Below are 21,999 nucleotides of genomic sequence, written 5' to 3' on the forward strand. Positions count from 1 at the left end.
TACAGATGTCTCACCTTCAAAGCCTTAAGGGGAAGATTAAAGTGAAGGGACATAGGCTAGGGCTGATTTAAGAGAGAACTCCAGTCAATATGTGGCAACAGTCTCATTGACTTTAGTGACACATGATCACCTATAGTTTAAAACAAGATCTAAGTCCTGGACAGATATCTATACTTTACTGTTGCAGCTCTTGCTTCTCTTCAGTTTCAGCTTTTTTGAACACCTTAGTCCCATTTGCCTGCTTGCCCCAAATTTTCATCCCATGCCTGCTTGCTTCACTGCTTTTCTCTTGCTAATAAAGTCTACACATTATCAGGAAGTGCCAAAACAAAGAAATGCAAGTGAGTCACACGTCCTCTTTCCACCTTTCTGAGGTTACAATTGCACATCTCCCACCAATAACATGTTACCCTGTAGCATAGAAAAAGGAAGCATAGCTCACTCACACTTCCTTTCACCACTTCCCAGTAATTTGCAGAGTTACTCTGAATGTTTGAATCTTATTTTCAAGTGTTTCTTTTTTACTTTACCTGAACTCTAAACTGATCTTAAGATTTTAGGCATTTTTTATCCTTTTGCTGAGCTATAGACCCTTGGAGGAGAAATGTTGACTCCTCCTCCTCTTACAGCTTTCTAAGGTTTGTGCTCAGCTTCCTCTTGGACTCACTTTGGACTTTAACCCTCATACTGCTGTTCTATCCATACTCATAATTCTTTTAGCTGCTTTAGTTGATGAGTTCTATATGGAACATAGGAAGCTGCCATATACTGAGTCAGACCATTGATCTATCTAGCTCAGTATTGTCTTCACAGACTGGCTGCAGCTTCTCCAAGGTTGCAGGCAGGAGTCTCTCTCAGCCCTATCTTGGAGATGCTGCCAGGGAGACAGGAACTTGGAACCTTCTGCTCTTCCCAGAGCGGCTCCATCCCCTGTGGGGAATATCTTACAGTGCTCCCACTTCTAGCCTCCAAATGATTTGTAACCAGGGCTGACCCTGCTTAGCTAAGGGGACAAGTCATGCTTGCTACCACAAGACCAGCTCTCCTCCCATAATGCTGAGCCTTCCTCCCAACTGAACTGCTGAGGACTTCCATTCTGAAGAATTGCTTCCTCAGAATGGCTTCCTGTTGGTTGACTTGCTTCCTCAGAATGGCTTCCTGTTGGTTGGTTCTCCCTCTTCTGAAAAAAAGTTGGTTTTCAGAGAGCCAAAACTGTAGGAGGGGATTCAACCGTGTTGCCTGCTCCCCACTACCTTGGAAGTTCAAGGGGAAACCATTTATTGTATAAAATTATGTTAATGATGGCTAAATTAGGTATTCGTATGTGACATCTAATGTGGACCTTAAAGAAACCCAGAAGAAAGCACTTATTTCTTCTTGGTTCTTTAAAGTCTGCAGTAGATGACATATTCAGTTACCATTGTGCTATTTACCAGCTTATTATTTGCTCTAGTTCCTGCTGTTTTCACATTAATAGTGGGGACATGGAAGTAATGCTAATGAAAGGCGAGCTCAGGGAGTATTAAGTGTCATTAAGTAGAAGTTCGCAGTCGTTTGAAAGACATCTAGGGAAAGATTATGTTTTTTAATATTAGAATGAAGGACAGTTGGGTTGAATAATCTCAAAGCTACTTAAGGTCCCCAAGATGGAAGGAAAGCCTTTCTTTCATTAGAACTATCTGCTTGCAGTTAGGGAACAGGTCTCTGTTTGGCAAATACTAATTGGTTGTAAACTATCTCAGCAACAACAACCTTGTCTCTCTCATGCTACTTTGTGGGTCTGGATAAGGACCAGGTGGAGAAGTGGCTAAGGAAAGGCAAGCAGTTATCAGCCATCATTAGATTCCTCATTTGAAGCAAACACACCCACAAAGGTGACCATTACAGGAATGTTTTTCCACTTTTTTAAATGTTAAGAAGCTATCACAGCCACAGAATAAGCTATAAACTTTTATTTTAAATTTAAGGACTACACCCACTTCATTGGGCGGTGGTGGTGGTGGTTGCCTCCTGTGTTTTCACTCTATTGTTGTTTTGGATGTTTTATAATATAGTTTGAGGAACAGAAATGAAATTGATTTTTTTAGAGGTCATTTTTCTTGATGTGAAATAAATCCATGTATTTTTAAAAATGCAAGATAGTGATATAGATTGACTTAGAGTAGAAACTGTATTCCTGACCCAATCAAAATTAATATGATCAAAATTAGTTTTACAAGGTCCCATCCTTTTGTGTTTTATGCCATTAACATTGGGAGAAAAGTAACATCATGTGATACTGAATTAAAGTTTTAAAATGGTTCTACCATTGCTTGTAATCTTACATAGTGCCTGGCCAGTTAAATCTTAAACAATGTGCTCAAAAAGAGAATGTGGAAGATGAAAGTCAAGGTTTGGGAATTTGGGAGTGATGAACATTGTGGTTTAGACTACATTATAAATAAGAGCACATATCTATCCTCTCTCATATATTTTAAATGTCGAAAGAGTAGATAGAAAGAAACTTTTCTTTCATATTATTTGAAATGTGGAAAAAGTTCCTTTATGGTAGGTTTAGAACAGACAAAAACAAGTACAGTGCATAATTAATTTAGTTGCGCAACATAGTAATAGATGCTAAGTTTGAAGACTTTAGAAAATGATTATATAAATTAATGGAGGATAGTATATCAAAAGGGATTTACCATGATAGCTAAACAGAACATCTGTCCATTTTACTAAAAACTCAATATGCTAAACACTAGAGATAAACTGTTGCCACACTTGCTCAGACTTCTCAAGTGGTAGAGGAAACCTTCCTCTGCCACAGTGAACTCTAACCAGCCAGGAAAGCAGGCAGCTAGCCATCCAGTAGAGCAGGCCCAGATGGAAGGTTTTATTAAGGAGCACCACACAATAGACAAGTATTTATTGGTTGCAGTAGTAGGGTTGAAGGCTATTCCTAGAGAAAGGGGGGAGAGTCGGGGGATAATGTAATTGGACTACTTTCAGGAAAAGTGAAAGTAAAGAGGAAGTGGGAAGGAAAGGGGAAAGAGAGGAAAAAAACCAGTGTTATATACATACCCTGGTCTGCTGGGAATGACAAGAGGGAGGATTGAAGATCCGGGTTCCATGTTGCAGTAAGACTTTCACTGTGAAAAGAGGGCATTCAGGTCAGACTGGCACCTTAATTAAATGACCACCAAGTTCCAGTCTGGCCGTGTGCACCATGTAACACAACAAGGCCTGAGGAATCAGGCCTGTGAGGAGCCAGGGATAAGCACAAATGCAAGTACTGGGCTGTGGTGGAGTTGTGATTCCAGAAAAATTATCAGTGATCAACTCTGAAGGATTTCACATTAGGCAAAAGCAGGAGTGGAGTCAGCCAAATGGTGGTCTGTGTTCTGCCCTGCCCAGTGGCCCTGCCAGTGATGTCCCATGCACATGATGTCATGTGCACAGGGCCGTGGCTTGGGCTCCAGAGAGTCCCAAGCAAGCTCTCCCCCGTTCATTTCAGGCAGCATTTCTTTCCCTTCCTGTCCCTCCAGCCTGAAATGAGAAGAGGAGAGCTCGCTCATGCTAGCCCAAGCCCAAGCCTCACCCCCATGCATTAGACGTCACACACAAAGGGGGTATGACCTGGGCTTGGGATACCCCAAGCAAGCTCTCCCCCTCTTATTTCAGGCAGTGTTTACTGCCTGACAGCATTTATTTCCCTTCCTTTCTCTCACTGGAGGGTGAGGAAGGGAAATATATGCTGTCAGGCAGCAAGCGCTGCCTGGAAATAAAAGGAAGAGGACTGGGGCAGGCCTTCTGGCAATCAGGTCATGCTCCCTTTGCATGTGACATCATGCACAATGGGGGCTCCAGTGGCCCTTTTCATTGGTGGCCCGGGTTCTTTGAAACTGTTCGCTCAGTGATGGCTCCGCCCATGGGCAAAGGGGAAAACCAGTCTGGTTGGTGGCAATTTTACTTCCACTTATTTTTGTGCTCCTCATAGTATTTGTTGTCTTTTGGTTCTGCCCATCATGGGCTGGTTGGTTAAACACCCAGGAATTTTATAATGTTTTCAAGCATGTGGTATGAACACGGCCACACTTCCAACTATCTTAGAAACTGTACGTAGCAGAGATGACATTAGTTTACAGAGCATATGTAGCCTTTGTGATTCTATTCAGTCGGAGACGTATGAGAGTATAATTAAAATGGAAAGTAATACTGATGGATCATGCAGGAAAAGGATATCATTGGTTTAGGGCTGTAGGACTATTAGCAGGAAATAGATGACACCTTGGGTTCTTCCTACATTTGGGGATTATGTACACAACTTCTAGGGCTGGTTCAGATTATCAGCTGATATGTTTCCGGGCAAAATACAAGGTGTTGATCATAACCTATAAAGCCCTAAACAGCTTGGGCCCTGGGTATTTAAGAGATATTAAATATTCTGGGTATTCTTTGTTATGAACCCCACCGCCCATTGAGATCATCAGGAGAGGTCCATCTGCATTTGCCACCAGCTCGTCTGGTGGCTACTCAGGGGTGGGCCTTCTCTGTTGCTGCCCCAAGGCTTTGGAATTTGCTCCCTAGTGAAATAATAGCCTCCCCATCTCTGACAACTTTTAAAAAGTCTTTAAAGACACATCTGTTCAGCCAGGCTTTTAACTGATATTGTTTTGATTGTTTTAATGTTGTTTTTAGAATGTTGTTTTAAAATTTTAAATTGTGTTTTAAATTTCTTGCTTTTTAATCTTGATGTAAACTGCCCAGAGACGCAAGTTTTGGGCGGTATTAAAATATGTTGAATAAATAAATAAATATTGGTTTGCTTTGATTTGGAACACAGCATGAAGTCTTCCAAGTCCTCCTTTCTGCCCTCCTGAGTTCTCATGCAGATCTCTGGTTCTCAGAGCTCTGGCTCTGATGTCAACATTTTCATTTGTTTCATTGGTAGGCAGTGTGTGAGGCTCTCCAGATGTTGTTGGAACTACAACTCCCATCACCCCCAGCCACAATTTATTACACATGGGGATGATGGGACTTGTAGTTCAGCAACATCTGGAGAGCCAGATGTTGCCTAACCCTGGAACCATCACTCCTGGCTTTGGGCAAGCTTCAGAACTATGGTTTAGACAAACCAAGATGTTAATGGGATGCTTGCTGAAGAGTTAAGGAGAGGAGGGAGTATGTAGGCTCAGGGGAGTTTAAGCCATTTTCATACTTAATGGGTGGTGGGGGGGACACAGTTTCTTTGACAATTGAACTGACCTCGTTACCAAATACTTTGTTTTTTCCATGATAGTAGGTAGAATCTTTTGTAAATAATGCACCTGTTTATTTGAATCTCTAGTTGTCTGGTTTATTGATTTGGATAAAATTGTTAAGGATAAATCCTCTCAGATATATTTTCTCATTTCGTTTAAGATTATCAAACAAGGGTGATATGTATTCTTAGATAAAGTTTGAAGTTTAAAATCTTTGAAATAATCTGTATTGGAATTTCATATACCTAGGCTAAAACTCTTTGAATGTGACTAACATGGGTTATTGTTATTCCAATAATTTTCCAAACAATTAGAAATATTATACTCCCTTTTCTATTGCAGTATTTTGAATTCTGCATTCTGACATAAAGTTTTGAAAAGTATTTCTTGACTCTTTACAATGGTGCATTTGAATCTGGCCACTAACTTGATTAAAAGAGAACATACTTTAGTGAAGTCTTTAAACTAATACCATCTCTATGAATTCTCATGACAAATTATTATACAAAAGGAAAGTCCATCACTTTGTCTTATGTTAGGTGACTCTCTCAGGTGGTTACCTAATTTTAGGTATGGCCCATATTTTAAGTTACTGTTGTAAATTTTAGAAATCATAATTGTTTCTTAAAAGTTGCCAGTAGTTTGTTCAGCAACAGGCTCAAAAATTCCTATCAAAATAGAACCTCAATGTTGTTGTTGTTTTTTATGCCCCCAAATTGAACTTGCTCAAAATATTGTTAAATGTAGATGTCAGCCGTAAAAATGTCAGTCCTAGGTGTTTTCTTTCCTTTCCTTTTCCCGTCTTAATATTGTAAATCAGATATTCATGGATCAATTGCCAGAGTTGTTTTTGGACATGAAATCTTGTAAACTCATACTAACATCTGAATTTTTAAATAGACAAAAATTGCATTGTTGTTTCAATAGGTTTTCTGTAAATTATGCTTGGTTGTGCTGAGTATTTTAATGATATGACAGATCTGGCACTCAAGAGGTAAATTATCTCAGTGGCCCAGATGGAGTGTCTGCCACTTTATCAAGCAAAATGGTTGGATAGACCACATTAGCAAAGTTATGTGAAGGAAAGCTGCCATTCTGTTCCCTATTCTGCCAAACCAGCAAATGTGCATACCAACTCCTGGCTCCTAGACAAAGCCTTAAGGCCTGGTAATCTGTGGACACTCATTTGTGCACTGCCAGATCAAGCTTCAGATAGTGAAATTACAGGACTGCAGTATCCTATGTTGAGCCTGCAGGGTGATGTGGAATCAGAAGCAACCGACGTTACAAACTCTTCCACTTCCTGACAGGATTTAATTAGTTTTGATAGTATTATTCTAACTGCTGTTTCCATCTATGTCCTAAGTAACAGGACACTAAAACTGTCTGCTGATAAGAAAGAAAACCTAACCTGAAAATATTTGCAATGTTTCCTTAATGATGTTCAGGAGGCCACTGTATGAAGACTCAGTAAGTGTAGAATGTACTTAATTAAAGATGCCCCATTTTGGGTCCAGCTGAGAACTTTGTGATTACCCCTGAACTCTGTGTTTGCCCTAAGAATGGACTTGTCATTTTACCAATGCTACTGTTATAAGCAACTAAAAGTGAAGCGATTGAGTTATCCTGGTTTCACTTGGATCAAGCATGAAGGCAAGATAAAGAGTTCATCAGTATACCACGGCATTCAGATTGAGGTTTTTGCACAAATATGCATGTAATGGAAATCAAGGGAAACTGATGGCAAATATATGATCTGCATTAGAAAACTCATGAAAGGCAAGAAGTATCTAGTTGCTTGAGATGTGAAAAGCTGCTGTTTTGTAAATAAATATATGCAGATAACAATTTTATAGAAAAAGAACCAAACTGGTAATGGGAAATTTAATGGAAATGAAGAAAATGCAAGTGTCTGGGTGTTAATAGTACTGCTAAAATTTATATATTTCATCTATAGGTGTTGTCACAAAATATTTGACTGGGGTTTACAGGGGAAAAAAACCCTAGAAAGTTTATATTGGCTTTAATTAGATTTAGACGGAATTCATTATTTGTAATGGCTTTTCATTAGTGAGCTGAAGTCATTATTTGAAATGTACAGTAGCAAGTAGCAAAACAAGCTGATTTTTGGCTTCTTTTTAAAGATGACTTATATATTCAAGGAGCTATTATTGAAATTACTGTTAGAAGATTTTTAGTCCTAGGAAGAAAAGGCCTAAAATTTGAACTGAAGCAAGAATTGAACTGAAGGAAAGTAGAAACAATAGTTTTTCCTTGGTATGGGGAGGGCATCCTAACGTGACGGGTTATCAAGCTCTGCATGCTCCGAGACAGGACCAATCAAAATTCAGGTTGATCATATGTATCCAGAGAGCTGTCACTCATCCCCAGTTCCAGTCCTGTCTCGCTCCGCAGACAGAGCTTGAGTATTGCTGTGAGGAAAAATTTCACAGCCTTTCTCCTTTTTTATTTTAATAGTTTTTACTTTGGGATTTCCTCTGTTGAGGTCTCTCTTATTCGCAACATGGAGCCTGATTATATGGGGGATATGTTGAAGGGTTCCCTTCCGGAGGGCCCCTTCACAGAAGCCGCGATTGTTCCCTCGGTGGCAGGGACAGCGAGCTTGGGCCTAACGGCCATTGATAAAGGAGAGGAGATTACTGTGAGCCAGGAGGCTTCTAATCTGCCCGCCCCACCGCCCAAGAAATTGAAAAAGAAAACTAAACACCTAAAGGAAAAGGGCATTGTCAAAAAGAAAAAGCATATACGATCCCCTGGCAGCACGCCACTGAGCGATAAGACTGCAGTTGAAGGCAGTTCGGGCGCAGCAACCTTCCGCTTTCCTGCCCGATTTAACTGCCGAAGGCACGGTGGCCATTTTAGCTCTCCTCTCCAAGTCCAATTGTGCTTTCTAAACACACACACACATACACTTGGAAGAGTTTACAGAAGGGGTCTCAGTCGGCAGCCCTCCTGAAGATGTTGGCCTACAACTGCCAGCATCCCCAGGCTACTTGCTATGGTGACTGGGGATAAGGAATTTTTGTAGTCCAATAACAGCTAGTAGTCTCCAGAGTTTGAGACCCCTAGTTTACCCTGAATTTAGAACATAAGAACTGCTTTGACCTATATTAGCTCAATGGTAACTTATTCCAGCCTTCTTTCTCTAACAGTGGCCATAGAAATATATGCACCAGATTTCATGTGCTGAAGATGTTATGTGGATGCCCTTCTGTTGAGTTTAACCTTTCTTATGCAACCTTCAAGGGTTGAGTTCACCCTTCTTACACATCAGCTTGTTTAGGGCCCAGCAGCGACAAACCAGAAGCCCCTTGGAAGGCTCAAGAGCCTGTTGTGATGTAGATAGCTATCCCTTGTTTGCATAATATGAAGGGTCCATTTGGAAGAATCATAGATAATACCCAATTAAAACTTAATAGTTATGATACTTTAATAAGTTAACTAGATATTGTTGCCTTTTGCTCAGAGTGCTCTACCGCATATAAATGATGCCACACTCCTGAGATATTTTGTTCTAGGATATGATATTAGGATATGCAGGCAAAAGTGCAGCTATAGGGATTTTGGCATTGATTAAACAGATGGGTGAAGAATTAAACTGAAAACTTCAAGTCTTGATCAGATGTAGCATAGTGCAGAGTTCATGCTGGAGCCTGGAAAGGGTTGTACAAACAGTGAGCCGGGTCTCACGATCAGTGAGACCAGGTTCTGGAGAGTGTGCGGGGAGAGTGGGCTAAGCCCGCTCTCCCTGCACACGAGCAGGGAGGAAGCCCTGGGCAGCCGGATCGGCCACTCAAACAATTGCCGGCTCCGTGACGGACCTGGGGGGGGGGCTGGGGGGAGCGGGGGCCAATTGGCCCCTGGAAGCTCCAGCATACCCTGTGCGAGCACGTAGGGCATGCTGGCAAGACACCCGGAGCCAGGAGGTGGCTTTTCGCCTCCCCTCCGGGGGTCTTTTCGTGAGTAGCCATGTTGCAGAGCCACGCCACGGCTACTCACGATAAAAAAAACCGGGTTTGCAGAGCGCTTGCTCCACAAACGCAATTTTAGGGGAGGGGTACTTGAGCGGGTTACCCGCTCTAGACCCACCGGGCTCTCAGCCAAGCCTGGTGGTCCACACGATTGCAAAAAATCAGGCTAGCGAAGGCTAGCCTGAATCTCTGCAATCATGTGAATAGCCTCAGTGTGTGATTTTGCCATTTTCCTGCCAGTAACTTGACTGCATGTTTTGCTGCCTGCCTTCACTCATTCGGAGTTCATATTTTGAAGAACAAATGTTTTATAGGGTGCTGTTTGACAGAGGCACCCTTTTTAGTACTGTAAGGCTGTACAACAGGGCCTCAGTCATCCTTGCAGAGTCCAAAATGGACTCAGTACTCTTGCCTGCTTCTCTATATGTTTTCACCCTCACCGATGGGTAGCATCCATAGTTGTCTTTAGTCTGGAACAAGAATTCTTTATTTGGAACAGAAGTCCTTACTCTAGAGCAGGGTTGCACATCTTTGGTCTTCCAGCTGTTGTTGGACATCATTTCCAGACACAGTGGCCAATAGATAGGGATGATGGTAGTTGCAGTAGTTGCAGGATGGCAGAAGGGGTGTACACCTGCTCTACAGCAAGTACTCCTACTCTGGGGGAAGTACTCCTGTCCCAGACTAAGGACAACTGTGAATGCTGCCCTATATGATTTGCCAACCATTTGTAATTCACTTCATCCCAAATTGCATTTGATTAATACTGCATTAGCAACTGATGAAATAAACATGAATAGTCTTCTGTGTGAGACGCTGGGATTCTTGAAATTCCTTTTACTATTGAGTTTATATTAAATGTGACCCTTACATTGTATCTCATTTCTATTTTTAAAAAATGTTTTCTAAACCCCTTTACTTAAAGTTTTGTAATTTGCCCTCCCATATATTTTCTCATATATCTATATCTATCTATCTGTCTATCTATCTATCTAGATATCTATCTAGATATAGATATATCTTTAAATCAACATGCCTGATTTAACAGCAGTACAACAGCAACTGATTAGTGACATGAGTTTCTATACTTTATAAAATGTCTAATTTTGAAGAAACTTATATAGTGTAGAATGGCAATTGTGCTTTGATGCGGGGAATAGGTAATCAATATCTGCAAGCTAGAAAAAGTGTTCTATTTCCTCCACTAATGATATAGGATTTTTTTCGCAAGACAGTGGTGTCTGGAGCATGAGACACTTAGAAAAAGAATTAATTTGAAATCTGTAGTGGAAGATCAGTTTCAATTAAAACTGCACCTAAGTGTTCATGGTCAGAAAAGCTAGCAGTGAGCTCTTAACTGTCTGGGTGCCTACCACTGACTAAATTGATTCAATTGCAACCAAGCTTTGTGATTACAAATACCATGTAAGATTCACTGTTGCTTCCCTCCCCTCATGTTTGAAGCTTTTTCATTTATTTACTTTTGTCTCCTATAAACCTATTAGATATAACATTGGTTTTGCGGGCCAATTTTCATTTTACTACTACTGCTACTATTTAATTAATTAAGCTGATATGGCTAGCCCATAGCAAATTGTTCTCTGGGAGGCTCACAACACAGTAAAATACTACCTATTTTGTTGTCCTTATATGCATAGTATGAGTAGGCATGTGCAAGTTGTATGTGATCCAAGGTGGTGTCAATTTTTTAAAAAAGCCATAAAACTCCTATAAATTAATACAGAAGTAAGCCAATAGCAGAGTTTCAGTTTTACAAACATTATAAATTAAGTCATATGTGGGGTACAGAACAGCTGAGCGAAGTGTCTGATTTCCTTGTTTGTTCAAAGCATTTATACCCCACCCTTCAGTCCCCACCCTTCAATTTTGCAACTTTCTGGGCAGCTTATAATTATATAAAAACATCAACAGTAAACAAGAAGAAATAAACAAAATTTAAAACAGCTGCACAGTAAAAACATATCAACAACAGTGGAACAAGTGGCTCAGTAAAAATTGTCAATAGCAATAAATTAGCTCAGACAACATGTTGAAAAACCTGGGCAAATATAAAGCTCTTCACTTGCAACTGAAAATCCATAAGGTCCTTTGCCCCAGATGAACATCTCTGGGGAATTTATTCCACAATCTAGGTGCAATAACTGAGGCGGGGGTCGGGGGGATGATTATCAGACTGGACCATCATCCACCACCTGACCTCAACCCAGACAAGGGCTTCAGAAGACTATCTTAGCAATAATTACTCAGCATTATCTGCTGATTAATTGGCTCATCGCTACAAATTATTTTTATTCTTTTAATATAGGTGCATATGGTCCTGAGCACTGGGTTACTTCAAACGTGGATTGTGGGAGAACTCATCAGTCTCCTATAGATATCGTAGATCATCAGGCACGTGTAGGAGAAGAATATCAGGAAATACACCTGGATGGTTTTGATAATGAATCCTCTAACAAGACATGGATGAAAAATACTGGGAAAACTGGTAAGGATTTTTATTTTAATTTGTTAATGACCATTGATATCCTTGCATTCTCATTCATAGTTAATTCTGTAGATCATTTTTAATAATTTTCCTAATAATTTAATAATTTTCAGTACAAACAACTATTACTGTGTCTTATTGATATATTATATTGGTGTCTTACTGATATATTATATTGGTGTGAGGACTATGGAAGCCAGTATTTAAGATGTGGTGAATTCTAAAAAAATGCTTAGAAAATGAATTTTGTAGCAACCCCACAGGCACTTTTTATTCTCTGTGGTTTTTTTAATAGGTAATAACTCCTCCTGACCCAACCTGGGTATAAAATCTGCAAAATTTCCTTCAATTTTTTGCTAGGATGTATTTAAAGGAGATGCCCCCAAATAGAATTTTGTGCTAGGGAAGTGCACAAAACAGATTTTCCATTCTCTTTCGAGCTCGAAACGAAACACAAATGGCCGAAATGTTCCATCGAAACAACCGGCCTGACCATTTGTTTTGAAGGAACAAACTCAAAATGTTTTGAGTGTTTCAGCCATAGGGAATAATACGGAAATACCCCATAGTTCCCCTGGGTAGCTCCTAGGGACACCAAAGTGGGTTGTGCAGATGGCTGTTATCTACCTCCCAACCCACAAAAGAAATGAGCAAGTGGGTAATTTTAAACACATTTTTAACTTTTCTCTAAAATCCCCATAGGATAGAACTTCAGTGATATTTTGACTGAGTACAACAGCTTGTAATGCTGATTGCTGAGCAGACCAGAGCAGTGAGGGAAACACAAATTAGTCTCAAGGTCTGACATGGAGATCATCACAGCAATCACCAAAATTTTTTACATATACACACACTCACACAGACCTGCCACTCTCCATTTCTCACCACAACACTATCTCACAAACAAAACAAACCACAAGTCAAGGAAGGCAGGTGCGCAAGGTACGCAAGTTCTGCCTTTGTCAATCTGAGATCCAGCAAAACCAGATAGTTATAGCAGCAATAGCACAGCATACTATACTCAGTGCTGAGAAAAGAATACCACAAAATCAAACCTTCCACCCTCCAGTCCTGATGTATCGTCTTCTTCAAGAGAGACTCTCTCTGCCTCCCAGTACCTTTGAATACATTTTGAAATCCCCTCCTTTTGTGTTTCCCCTCCCTCTCCCCTCCCCCCAGACAATGGGTCCATGGCAATACTTGATTTGTATGATAACAAGCCAACCAAGAAGCAAGGAGATTGCAAGCCAATTGGAAGCCAGTTCCAGAAAACCAATCAGCATGGGGAAAACAGGCCTCCAAAATGGCACTTGAAACGTCAAAATGTTTCTATCGAAATGGGGTGATTCTGCTGCTCTGAGCTCAAAACAAGCCCTTTATTTTGAAGGAGCTCAAAACACTCGAAACAGCCTGTTTCAAGTCGAAACATTCTGCACATCCCTACCTGGTATAAGAATTCGTGTAATGTCGTTGTAAGAACTGAGGGCTATAACTTTTACTCTTTTTACCAACTCGTATTATTTGAACCCCAGAGAGTCCAGAACAACTGGAAGAGATCACAATGTATTGCAGTAATTTGTGGGACTGTCATGGAAAATATTACTTTTGTGTAGGAATGTGACATATACATTTTATAAATGTTACCTTGTGGGGTTTATATAGATTGTCCTGGCCATGCCCAATGTCATGTACTAATTTTCTGCAAAATCCTGATAAAGAGCTTTTTGAAAAGATGTATTAGCCCTATTCACACAACAAAACAGTGGTGAGAGAACATGTATGGGGAGGAGCAAGCAGGATCCTGGTAGCAGGCTCTATCACAAACTTACATATGCTGTTGAATGTCTGCATGGAAACTCTGGCCAGCATCCTAACACAGCACATGTGCAAGCAAAAAAAAAAAAAAAAAGCATTACACAGTGCTGGCAGCCCCACTTCTGAAGCATGGGTACTTGCATTTTTGTTAATTTTCCCTCCCTGGAATCACTCATTGCAACCCAAAAGTAGGTCCCTGAAGAACACACAGCCCTCAGGGATCTACTTGTGAGTCACATGGAACATTCCCAGGGGAGGGGAGATCTGCTAAAATTACACACACACACACACACAGAGACACACACACACGCTTCTGAAGTGGGTCCACTTGTGCTACACATTTGCTTTTCTTACTTGCACAGGCACAGCCACAGTCAGGATGTCACTCACGGTGAATTAAATTGTGCATGCAACATGGCTCTCTCCATTCAGTAGTGATCTGTAACTAAACACAGCCCTGTGTGCTCCTTGCAGATATATTAACTGAATGCCTGTAGGTAATTTACTTTTTGAATACGTATTTTGAATGTTTATACCCCACCTTTCCACATCCAGAGCACTCAGGGTGTCTTGCAGGGGTTAAGAGCAAGAGTAAAATATATGTAATAACAAAAAAGAGTAATAGAGTGCAGCATAAAACATTTCCCCATAACTAAAAAAAGAAAAGGGGGAAATCCCATAATTATCAGCTCATAATATAAAGCACACAAGCAGCAGACTTGAGACAGAATTTATTTATTTATTTAAAATGTTTGTATACCGCCCAAAACTTGCATCTCTGGGCAGTTTACAGGAAAACAATACAAATTACAACAGAAAAAAGTTAGAACATTACAATAATTTAGATTAAAAAAAAAACTTTAAAAACTATTAAAACATAATTTAATTAAAAGCCTGGGTGAAAAGATGTGTCTTTAAGGACTTTTAAAAAGTTGTAGAGTGACATCCAGTGACATCAGCGAGAACTAAAAGACAGGAGCACTGGTTGAACAAAAGAGAGGTTAAATGCTTGTACAAGGGATCCTTGGCAAACTGCCTTCTGTGGGTCTCCTCTTCTTAAGGTTCATGGCAGAGCTTCCTTGATGGTGTTATTGGTGTCTCCCCCACCTGCACTGCTTTGATGGAACTGAAAGGAGAGCAAAAGCTTTGGGCTCTGTGGCTCTCTCCTGTAGAGCCCCTCCCCACCCACAAATTGGAGCTTTTCCCAGGAGGCCCCTGCATCATGTTAGGAGCCTCTTGGGAGGGGAGAGCTTGTATTTGTGGATGGAATGGAATGGAGAGAAGAGGTGATATCAGAGTGACTCCCTCGACTCTGGGTCCTTGGCAGCTACCCAGTCATGCCAACCTCCGACATTAGCCCTGTGCATCCCCAACAAAATGTCTAGAACAAACAGCAACAGTTGCCCCACCTCTTCAGTCTGTAGAATTGCATTTCTATTCTTTTCCACTTCCCATTCCTCCATGAGTTCACCCGGAACACTGAACTTCCCCTTGTCACAGTCCTCAACCCATTTCATACAGAGCTCATATGCTCCAAATGTTGGCATGCTACTTTTTGGTAATTATGTAGGCCATTTGTTTGGATGTAGTATGTGCTTCTAAATGTTTATAGAGACTTCTACATTATTAAAAATCCAAACTAAAAACTCTTCCTGTACTGTTGGCAGAAATGTCTGCATCTGCATAAGCTATAGACCTCATTGCTGCAAAATTTTCTGCAGTAGAGTTTTAATAGGCTGTCTCCCATTCATTAATGTGAAGGTGAAAGGGTAAAGAGAGTATTTAATTATACCAGATGGGCAGAGGAGCTCTTACTCCCGGACCTTGGGTCCCCGGTCCATGGCCTCCAAGGTTGAGAGTGCCTCCAAATGGGGGGGCCTCGTGCCGCCACCCCCACCTGCGTCACTGCACCCAACTGCCGATGTTTTCTGTAATTTTAGCCGCCATGTGAGCAACCAGGAATTGGGGTGTGTGTGAGCTGAGCAGGCCTCCATATGGAGGTGGTGGTGATGTCATGGGCTTCTGATGACCTATTCCAATTGCGCAGGCATGCTGGAGTGCCTCGCAGTTCTCAAGGGTTGCTGGGCCGGCCAGACAGGACCAGGGGCCGCTCCGCCTGCCTCTGCCACAGGGAGGACTGCTTGACACCCGCCTCCCCGGCCATGCACATGGCGGCTAAAATTACCGAAAACATCAGTGTTTCGGTGTGGTGGGGACTCACTGCAATGGGAGGGGCTTGCAGTGGCAGTGGGCCTCATGGTGGGGGGACTTCGCAACTGTTGTGGTCCAGGAGCCAAAATGATCTAGGTGTGCCACTGCAGATGGGGCTTTCTGGAAGTCCAAAGACATCGAGGACCATGAGAACTGCATCAAGGAAGGGGCTCACCCTTACTGGGCGTTTTAGGTAGTAGGAGACTGTGGTCAATAGGAATGTACAGCATGTTTTTCTAAGTTCCTCATCAATCCAAAATTAAGTCCATGTCTCCTTTCACTTCTGCTCTGTGCATTGGACACTACTATCCAGCGTGGTGTAGTGGTTAGAGTGCTGGACTAGGACTGGGGAGAACTGAGTTCAAATCCCCATTCAGCCATGATACTAGCTGGGTGACTCTGGGCCAGTCACTTCTCTCTCAGCCTAACCTACTTCACAGGGTTGTTGTGAAAGAGAAACTCAAGTATGTAGTACACCGCTCTGGGCTCCTTGGAGGAAGAGCGGGATATAAATATAATAATAATAATCATGTTTAATTTCCCCCTACATGGGATAGTGGTTTTGCTGAGTTCTTTCACTGCAGCAATAGCTGGCTTTTGGCTGGCTTTCTTTAGTACACCCCCAAGTCTGAACACATTCATTCAGAAAAAATGCTGCAGTAATTTCAAAAGGACTCTCAATGTTATGCCCACTACCACTGGACCCCCTACCACTGGACCACAGACAATACCTAAGTAGCCCAATCAGCTACACTTGTGTTACAAGAAAAAGAAGACCGCAAACATGGCTCTGGATCCTCTCTGTGGAACCAAAGAGTGTGGGTCTGCACTCTGAGATTTTAGTTTGCAAGCTCCTATACGGTTAGTTTTTTACATGGTATTCAGCTAGTGAGAGACTACAGGTCAAGGTTGTCACTGCAGTTCCTGTGACAACCTGTAGGCCTTGAAAGGAGAAATGTGCTCTTTTATCCCTCACCTCCCTATAAGTGGTTATTTTTGTATTCAAGTCTAACCAGGCTTTTTGATTCTCTGTATAAGCATGCTTACATGGCAATCTTTGACTGAAACTTAAACAAGCGAGCCGTTTCAAAAGCACACCGCAGAGGTAAGAGAAGGCATGGACATTTTCAAATTGCTAGGAGCTTCGAACAACATGCTGACCATTTCCATTGAGCAGAGTAAACCTATCAGCTTGGAAAAGAGGATTACTCCAGTTTTAACGTCTTGGAGCACACCCATATTTTCAAGACCTCATTTCCCACCTATGCTCATGTCACAGTTCTGTGCTTCTCCCCCTCTTGCCATATCTTAACCCCAACTCTGTCCTCTTGTGCATGGGTATAAGTTCTCTGCTGAAACCAAAGTAAGTATATTTAGGATCATAGCCTGATAGTTACATTACCTCAGTGTGTTATCGCTTACATTATAGGATGTCAGGTCTTTAAGATCTAATTTTAGAATTCTATTAGAGCTGAAAAAGATCTTTGGGATAATTGAATCCAACTCACACACTCTTTAGTTGCTAGACTAAGCTACCTCTGGTGGATGTGAAATCCTATTAAAAAGTAATGGCCAAGATGTGGACTAACAATGCTCAAGTACACAATATTTTTGCTATTACTTTGCACTATGCAGTATTAAAGTCAACTAACTTGTTTGTCTACTAAGAACCCTTTCCTGGCCATCCAGTCACTTGGACACATTTTTGCTATTAAGTCCAAGCTGAAACTGTTGGGGGCAAAAATATATAATTTGACAGCAGTGAGAATTTAGCTTTTCCCTTCAACCAAAGCACTGTAAGAAGAAAGGCCTTTTTTACACACAGTTATAATGTGCTAATTCAAAGCCAGAATGTTCAGAGTTTATCCAGAACAAGTACTCACAATGTCTGAGAAAATTGTTCAAATTGGAATCAGGCGAAAACTAGCCACAAAAGAGAGTCCCATTTATATTATCAGTGTGTGGTTAGTATAGTAACCTTCCTTTGTCCATACTTGGGTTCCCCCCACCCCCCTTTAAACTAGAGAAGCACACACTTAGATTATATAAATGAATGTAGTACCGCAAGATTGCTAGATCTGTAGCTGTGGCGGGAATGTTTTGTAGTGAACTTCCGAGTACTTACTTGGGCTGATTATAGACTCATTCTCCAGATCTCAAAAACTGAGTGTTGTTGCTTTGAGAAGTATCTGTTTTGACAAGTGAGAATAAGCAACATTAATTGCCCACCCACACAGACAACAGCTTTCCCTGGCCATGCGGAGTATCACCCTGGCCCCTGGAACTCCCATAATGCACTGTGTGAGTGCACGTTGCATTATGGGGATTCCCCCAGCAACAGGTGGCTGCCCATCAGTGTCAGTGCATTGGCTGAAAGCAGCTGATGCTGCCACATGATTCCAAAAATGGGGCTAAGGGAGCTCTTGTTCCCTTAACCTTGTTTAAGTGGGTGGCTGCCTTGGTAGGTTTGCTGCCGAGGCACCACCGGCATCGGGCATGATCCTGGCAGTACTTGCACACAGGCAAGACAGGGTTTATCCCAGCTTGCCTGTGCATGAGAACAGCCTCTGAAAGAAGCTTTTTGTACCTAGACATTGGCTCACATACAGACTAGTGTTGCACTAGTGCAACAAGAGAAATTGCGTGCACTTGAGAAATCTGTGGAGCTGCGCAAGGTTGTGCTCCACAGTGTAGTCCAACCACTCGAGGAAGAACTTCCACAAGACACATACATGGTTGTGCAACCTGAAAAAATTCAAAATTTTTACCCTCTATTTCCAGCACAGTGCTGCTTGAGGTTGCTTACAATAAAAACAGTGACACAAGCTAAAAGCAAGAGTACAAAGGCTGAAATTGATTGAAACTGGAAGACATATTAAAATATGATATAAAATGCTTCTCAGATGAGGAAGCTTTTCAAACTCTTTTTAAAATCAGGAAGGAGATTCCTCTGGGAGAGCATTCCAAAGGCAGGAGACCACAGCTAAAAAGATCCTGTCCCTGGTCCCCACAAATTGGCTTTGTGTCGATGGCAGAGTCTGCAAGAAACAGCAAAGGACCCTGACAGTTTTATATGGGCAAAGATGGTGCAACAGATACCCTCGTCCCAACCTGTGTGGGGCCCTGAAGGTCAGAACGAGCGCATTGAATATGGCCCAGAAGCAAACTGGAAGCCCCTGAAGCTGCTGCAAGATAGGTATAACACATGTGTAGTGAGTAGTATCCAAAAACATCATTGCAGCAACATTCTGAAGCAGCAGGCGCTTCTGAAATGTCTTCAAAAGCAGCCCAATGTAGAGCATATTGCAGTGGTCTCAGACAAACCAAGCCACTTGAACCACATCGACAATTGGAGCATTAAAAACAATAAAAAAAATAAAGTTTAAAAACCAAACTAATTAAAATAAAACAATAAATCAGCTGCTGCACTCTGGAGTATTTATTTGTTTGTTTGTTTGTTTAACATATTTTTATACTGTCCAAAACTTGTGTCTCTGGGTGGTTTACAACAAAAAATAACAGAAAATTAAAAACATTAGTTAAAACAATAAATGAGGACAACAAAAATTAAAACCTTGGTTAAAATAAATGACAGCAAAAAGTTAAAACACTGCATCAATTTAAGATTCTAAAACAATATTTTAAAACAATGTTAAAACTATTAAAACAGTATTTAATTAAAAGCCTGGGTGAACAGATGTGTCTTTAATTTTATTTTTTTTTAATGGTCAGAAATGGGGAGGCTCTTATTTCGGCAGTGAGCACATTCCAAAGCTTTGGGTTGAACTAGTTAGCTTGAACTACTGCATCGTCGCCATCTTGCCCTGCCTCCTATTACAGTAGTCTACTCTGCAATAGTAGACTACTGCATGGATAACCTAAGTCAGGACCAATTGATGGATAACCTAAGTCAGATATGCTTTCTCTAGGTAGGGTTGCTATTGGTGTACTAGCCGAAGCTGGTGAAAGGCACTCCTGGACACCACTGCAACCTGGGGCTCCAGGGATGGCATTGGGTCCAGGTGAACCTTTAGCTATGGACTTGGTCTTTCTGGAGGAGTCTGACCTCATCCAAGACCACATTTATCTCAGCACTCAGATTACCAGTTTTACTGACCCAGAGCACTTCAAACTTCTCTGGACTAAGTTTTATTTTTTTTGCTCCCTTCCAACCAAAATGGCTTCCAGACACCAGTTTAGGACATCAGCTGTGCCTCACTGGTATTGATTTGTCAACATCTTTCACTAGCAGAACTAGTCTGGAACAGATGGTCCTTTTTTATAGAGCTATTGAACTATCTTTGGTCTGGTAGAACAGCATTATGTTAGAACAACTCTAGTCAGGATATAAGTCCTTTTTTAGATACTCTCACATTTCAGAAAAAAGATTTTTGGACAAATGTTTTAAAATGTAATTGAGAAGATCTTGGCTAAGTTTGCAAACATTTAATATTTACCACTGGAAATTCAAATCTTACAAGATAAAAAATGAAATTAGGGTATGTTAAGATTTTAGATTACAAATGTATAATATATTTGTATATTAAATGGTATACTTTTATTTTATTATACACAGTATTTTATTATACACAGTACATTGGGGACAAACTTGATAAATTTTACTATGTTTTGTCTAATTCTCACTTTTAGAAATTCCTTAAAATAATGCATGATAAATAGATATTTTATATATGGGTATTCTACACTGGTACACGGCCATGAGTGCCCCAGAAGTACCTTGCGTGGCCATAAAAGTATTGGGGATGTTGTTACTGAACAAGTGAGAAGTATGTATTTGTGTGTGTGTTTGAGATCTTGAACAGCCTAGTAAGAGACACTGTACAATGAACAATTAGATGAACATTTCAGATTGTACATCCTCCTAATTATCCTTTTAATTATTCATGTAAAATGAGTAAAATGACCCCTGACAGAGCCATAAATGATTTAGATATCATCAAATATTTATATAATGCAGCTGAATCCCACTGTGCATTGTAACAGATTCACAGGAGCCTGCTTTCCTGTGGGACTGTCCATAAAGTGTGCCACACTTTTCAAAGCCTCTAACGGCTTTCTCTGTCTTGCAGTTCATCATCCTTGCCTAACTGCTCTTGCTCCACCCCACAAAAATGCCCCCCTAGTACAGATGCCCCACAAACTAATCTAGCCACCTAAATCATGACCCCCACCCCACTTCCAGCCTGTGTTTTTAATACATTTCATTTATAATTCCATTTGTTACATTCAATAAGAGGCCTTTCATTTTCTAAACTGAGGAAAGCACTCTTTAAGTGACACAGAATATGTTGTTGTTTCACTGTAACTGCCTCTCAGCTATGTGTGACTGCAGTGATAGGAGGAAACAGTAAAGTATAGAGTGAATACAAAGTGCAGGTTTTCCTGGCTGACATCCTGAGTAATGAAGCATGCTTATAAGTAAGCACATTGCACATACAACGCTTGTTGTATGTGCAGGCATACAACAGCACCCCTTGTGCAACAGCCCCTTTTCTCCTGTGATCATGCTGTTGCAAAAGAGGTCTATGTGCTTCTAGAGTGCTCCCTGCATGCTGGAAGAGCTTCGTAAGATTCAAAACAGATTGTTGACCATCCACAATGTGTTTTCGCTCTTACAATATGCTTCTGGAGCACAGGGGTAGGGCAGGCAGGGCACGTGACCCGGGCACCACTTGAAGGGGGGCGCCATTTTTAAAAATTAATTATTTTTTTAAAAAATGGCCACTGAAAACAAAATGGCCACTGTGCATGCTCAAATGGCCTCTGTGAGGCCCCCATGCCAGGCCTCGCAGAGGCCATTTGAGCATGTGTGGCAGCCATTTTGTTTTCAGCCACCACACATGCTCAAATGGTCCCTGCAAAGCCCTAGAGGCCAGCGAGGGGAGCGAGAACCTTTGCAGACCCACCCCACAGCCTTTAGGGGCTACAGGTATTTATTTTATTTTTAAAAAAAATTAATATAATATAAGTCACTGTACACATATTCAGTTTGGCAGTATGTACAGAGAATCAGGGCTTGTGAATAATGAGCTGAAGCTTATAAGCTAGAATTGTATTCATTTGTTCTTTGCTTCTTGTTATAAGTGAGTTAAATGTGATGTCTTAATAATATGGCTATTAATGGTGAGTTTGTCTTTCAATCAGTGTGAAATTAGTATTAATTAGCCTTAGTATTAAGGCCCACTGGGAGTTTCTTGCTCTCTTTCTCTCA

General features: G+C 41.1%; 1 protein-coding gene across 9 annotated transcripts in view; it reads left to right on the forward strand.

The window, feature by feature from the left end:
- The window catches only part of PTPRG (protein tyrosine phosphatase receptor type G), a 799,529-nt gene that overhangs the window by 381,957 nt on the left and 395,573 nt on the right, over positions 1–21,999 (forward strand). For 7 of the 9 annotated variants that reach the window (XM_053287905.1, XM_053287902.1, XM_053287906.1 and 4 more), the window contains one exon: positions 11,562–11,741. In XM_053287905.1, the coding sequence (XP_053143880.1) occupies positions 11,562–11,741 (180 nt within the window). Of the gene's footprint in view, positions 1–7,624; positions 7,678–7,779; positions 8,386–11,561; positions 11,742–21,999 lie in introns of those variants that run through there. The other 2 variants (XM_053287908.1, XM_053287910.1) reach the window with 2 other exon arrangements.

Source organism: Hemicordylus capensis, chromosome 2 (genome assembly GCF_027244095.1).
Source record: "Hemicordylus capensis ecotype Gifberg chromosome 2, rHemCap1.1.pri, whole genome shotgun sequence".
Lineage (NCBI taxonomy): Eukaryota > Metazoa > Chordata > Lepidosauria > Squamata > Cordylidae > Hemicordylus > Hemicordylus capensis.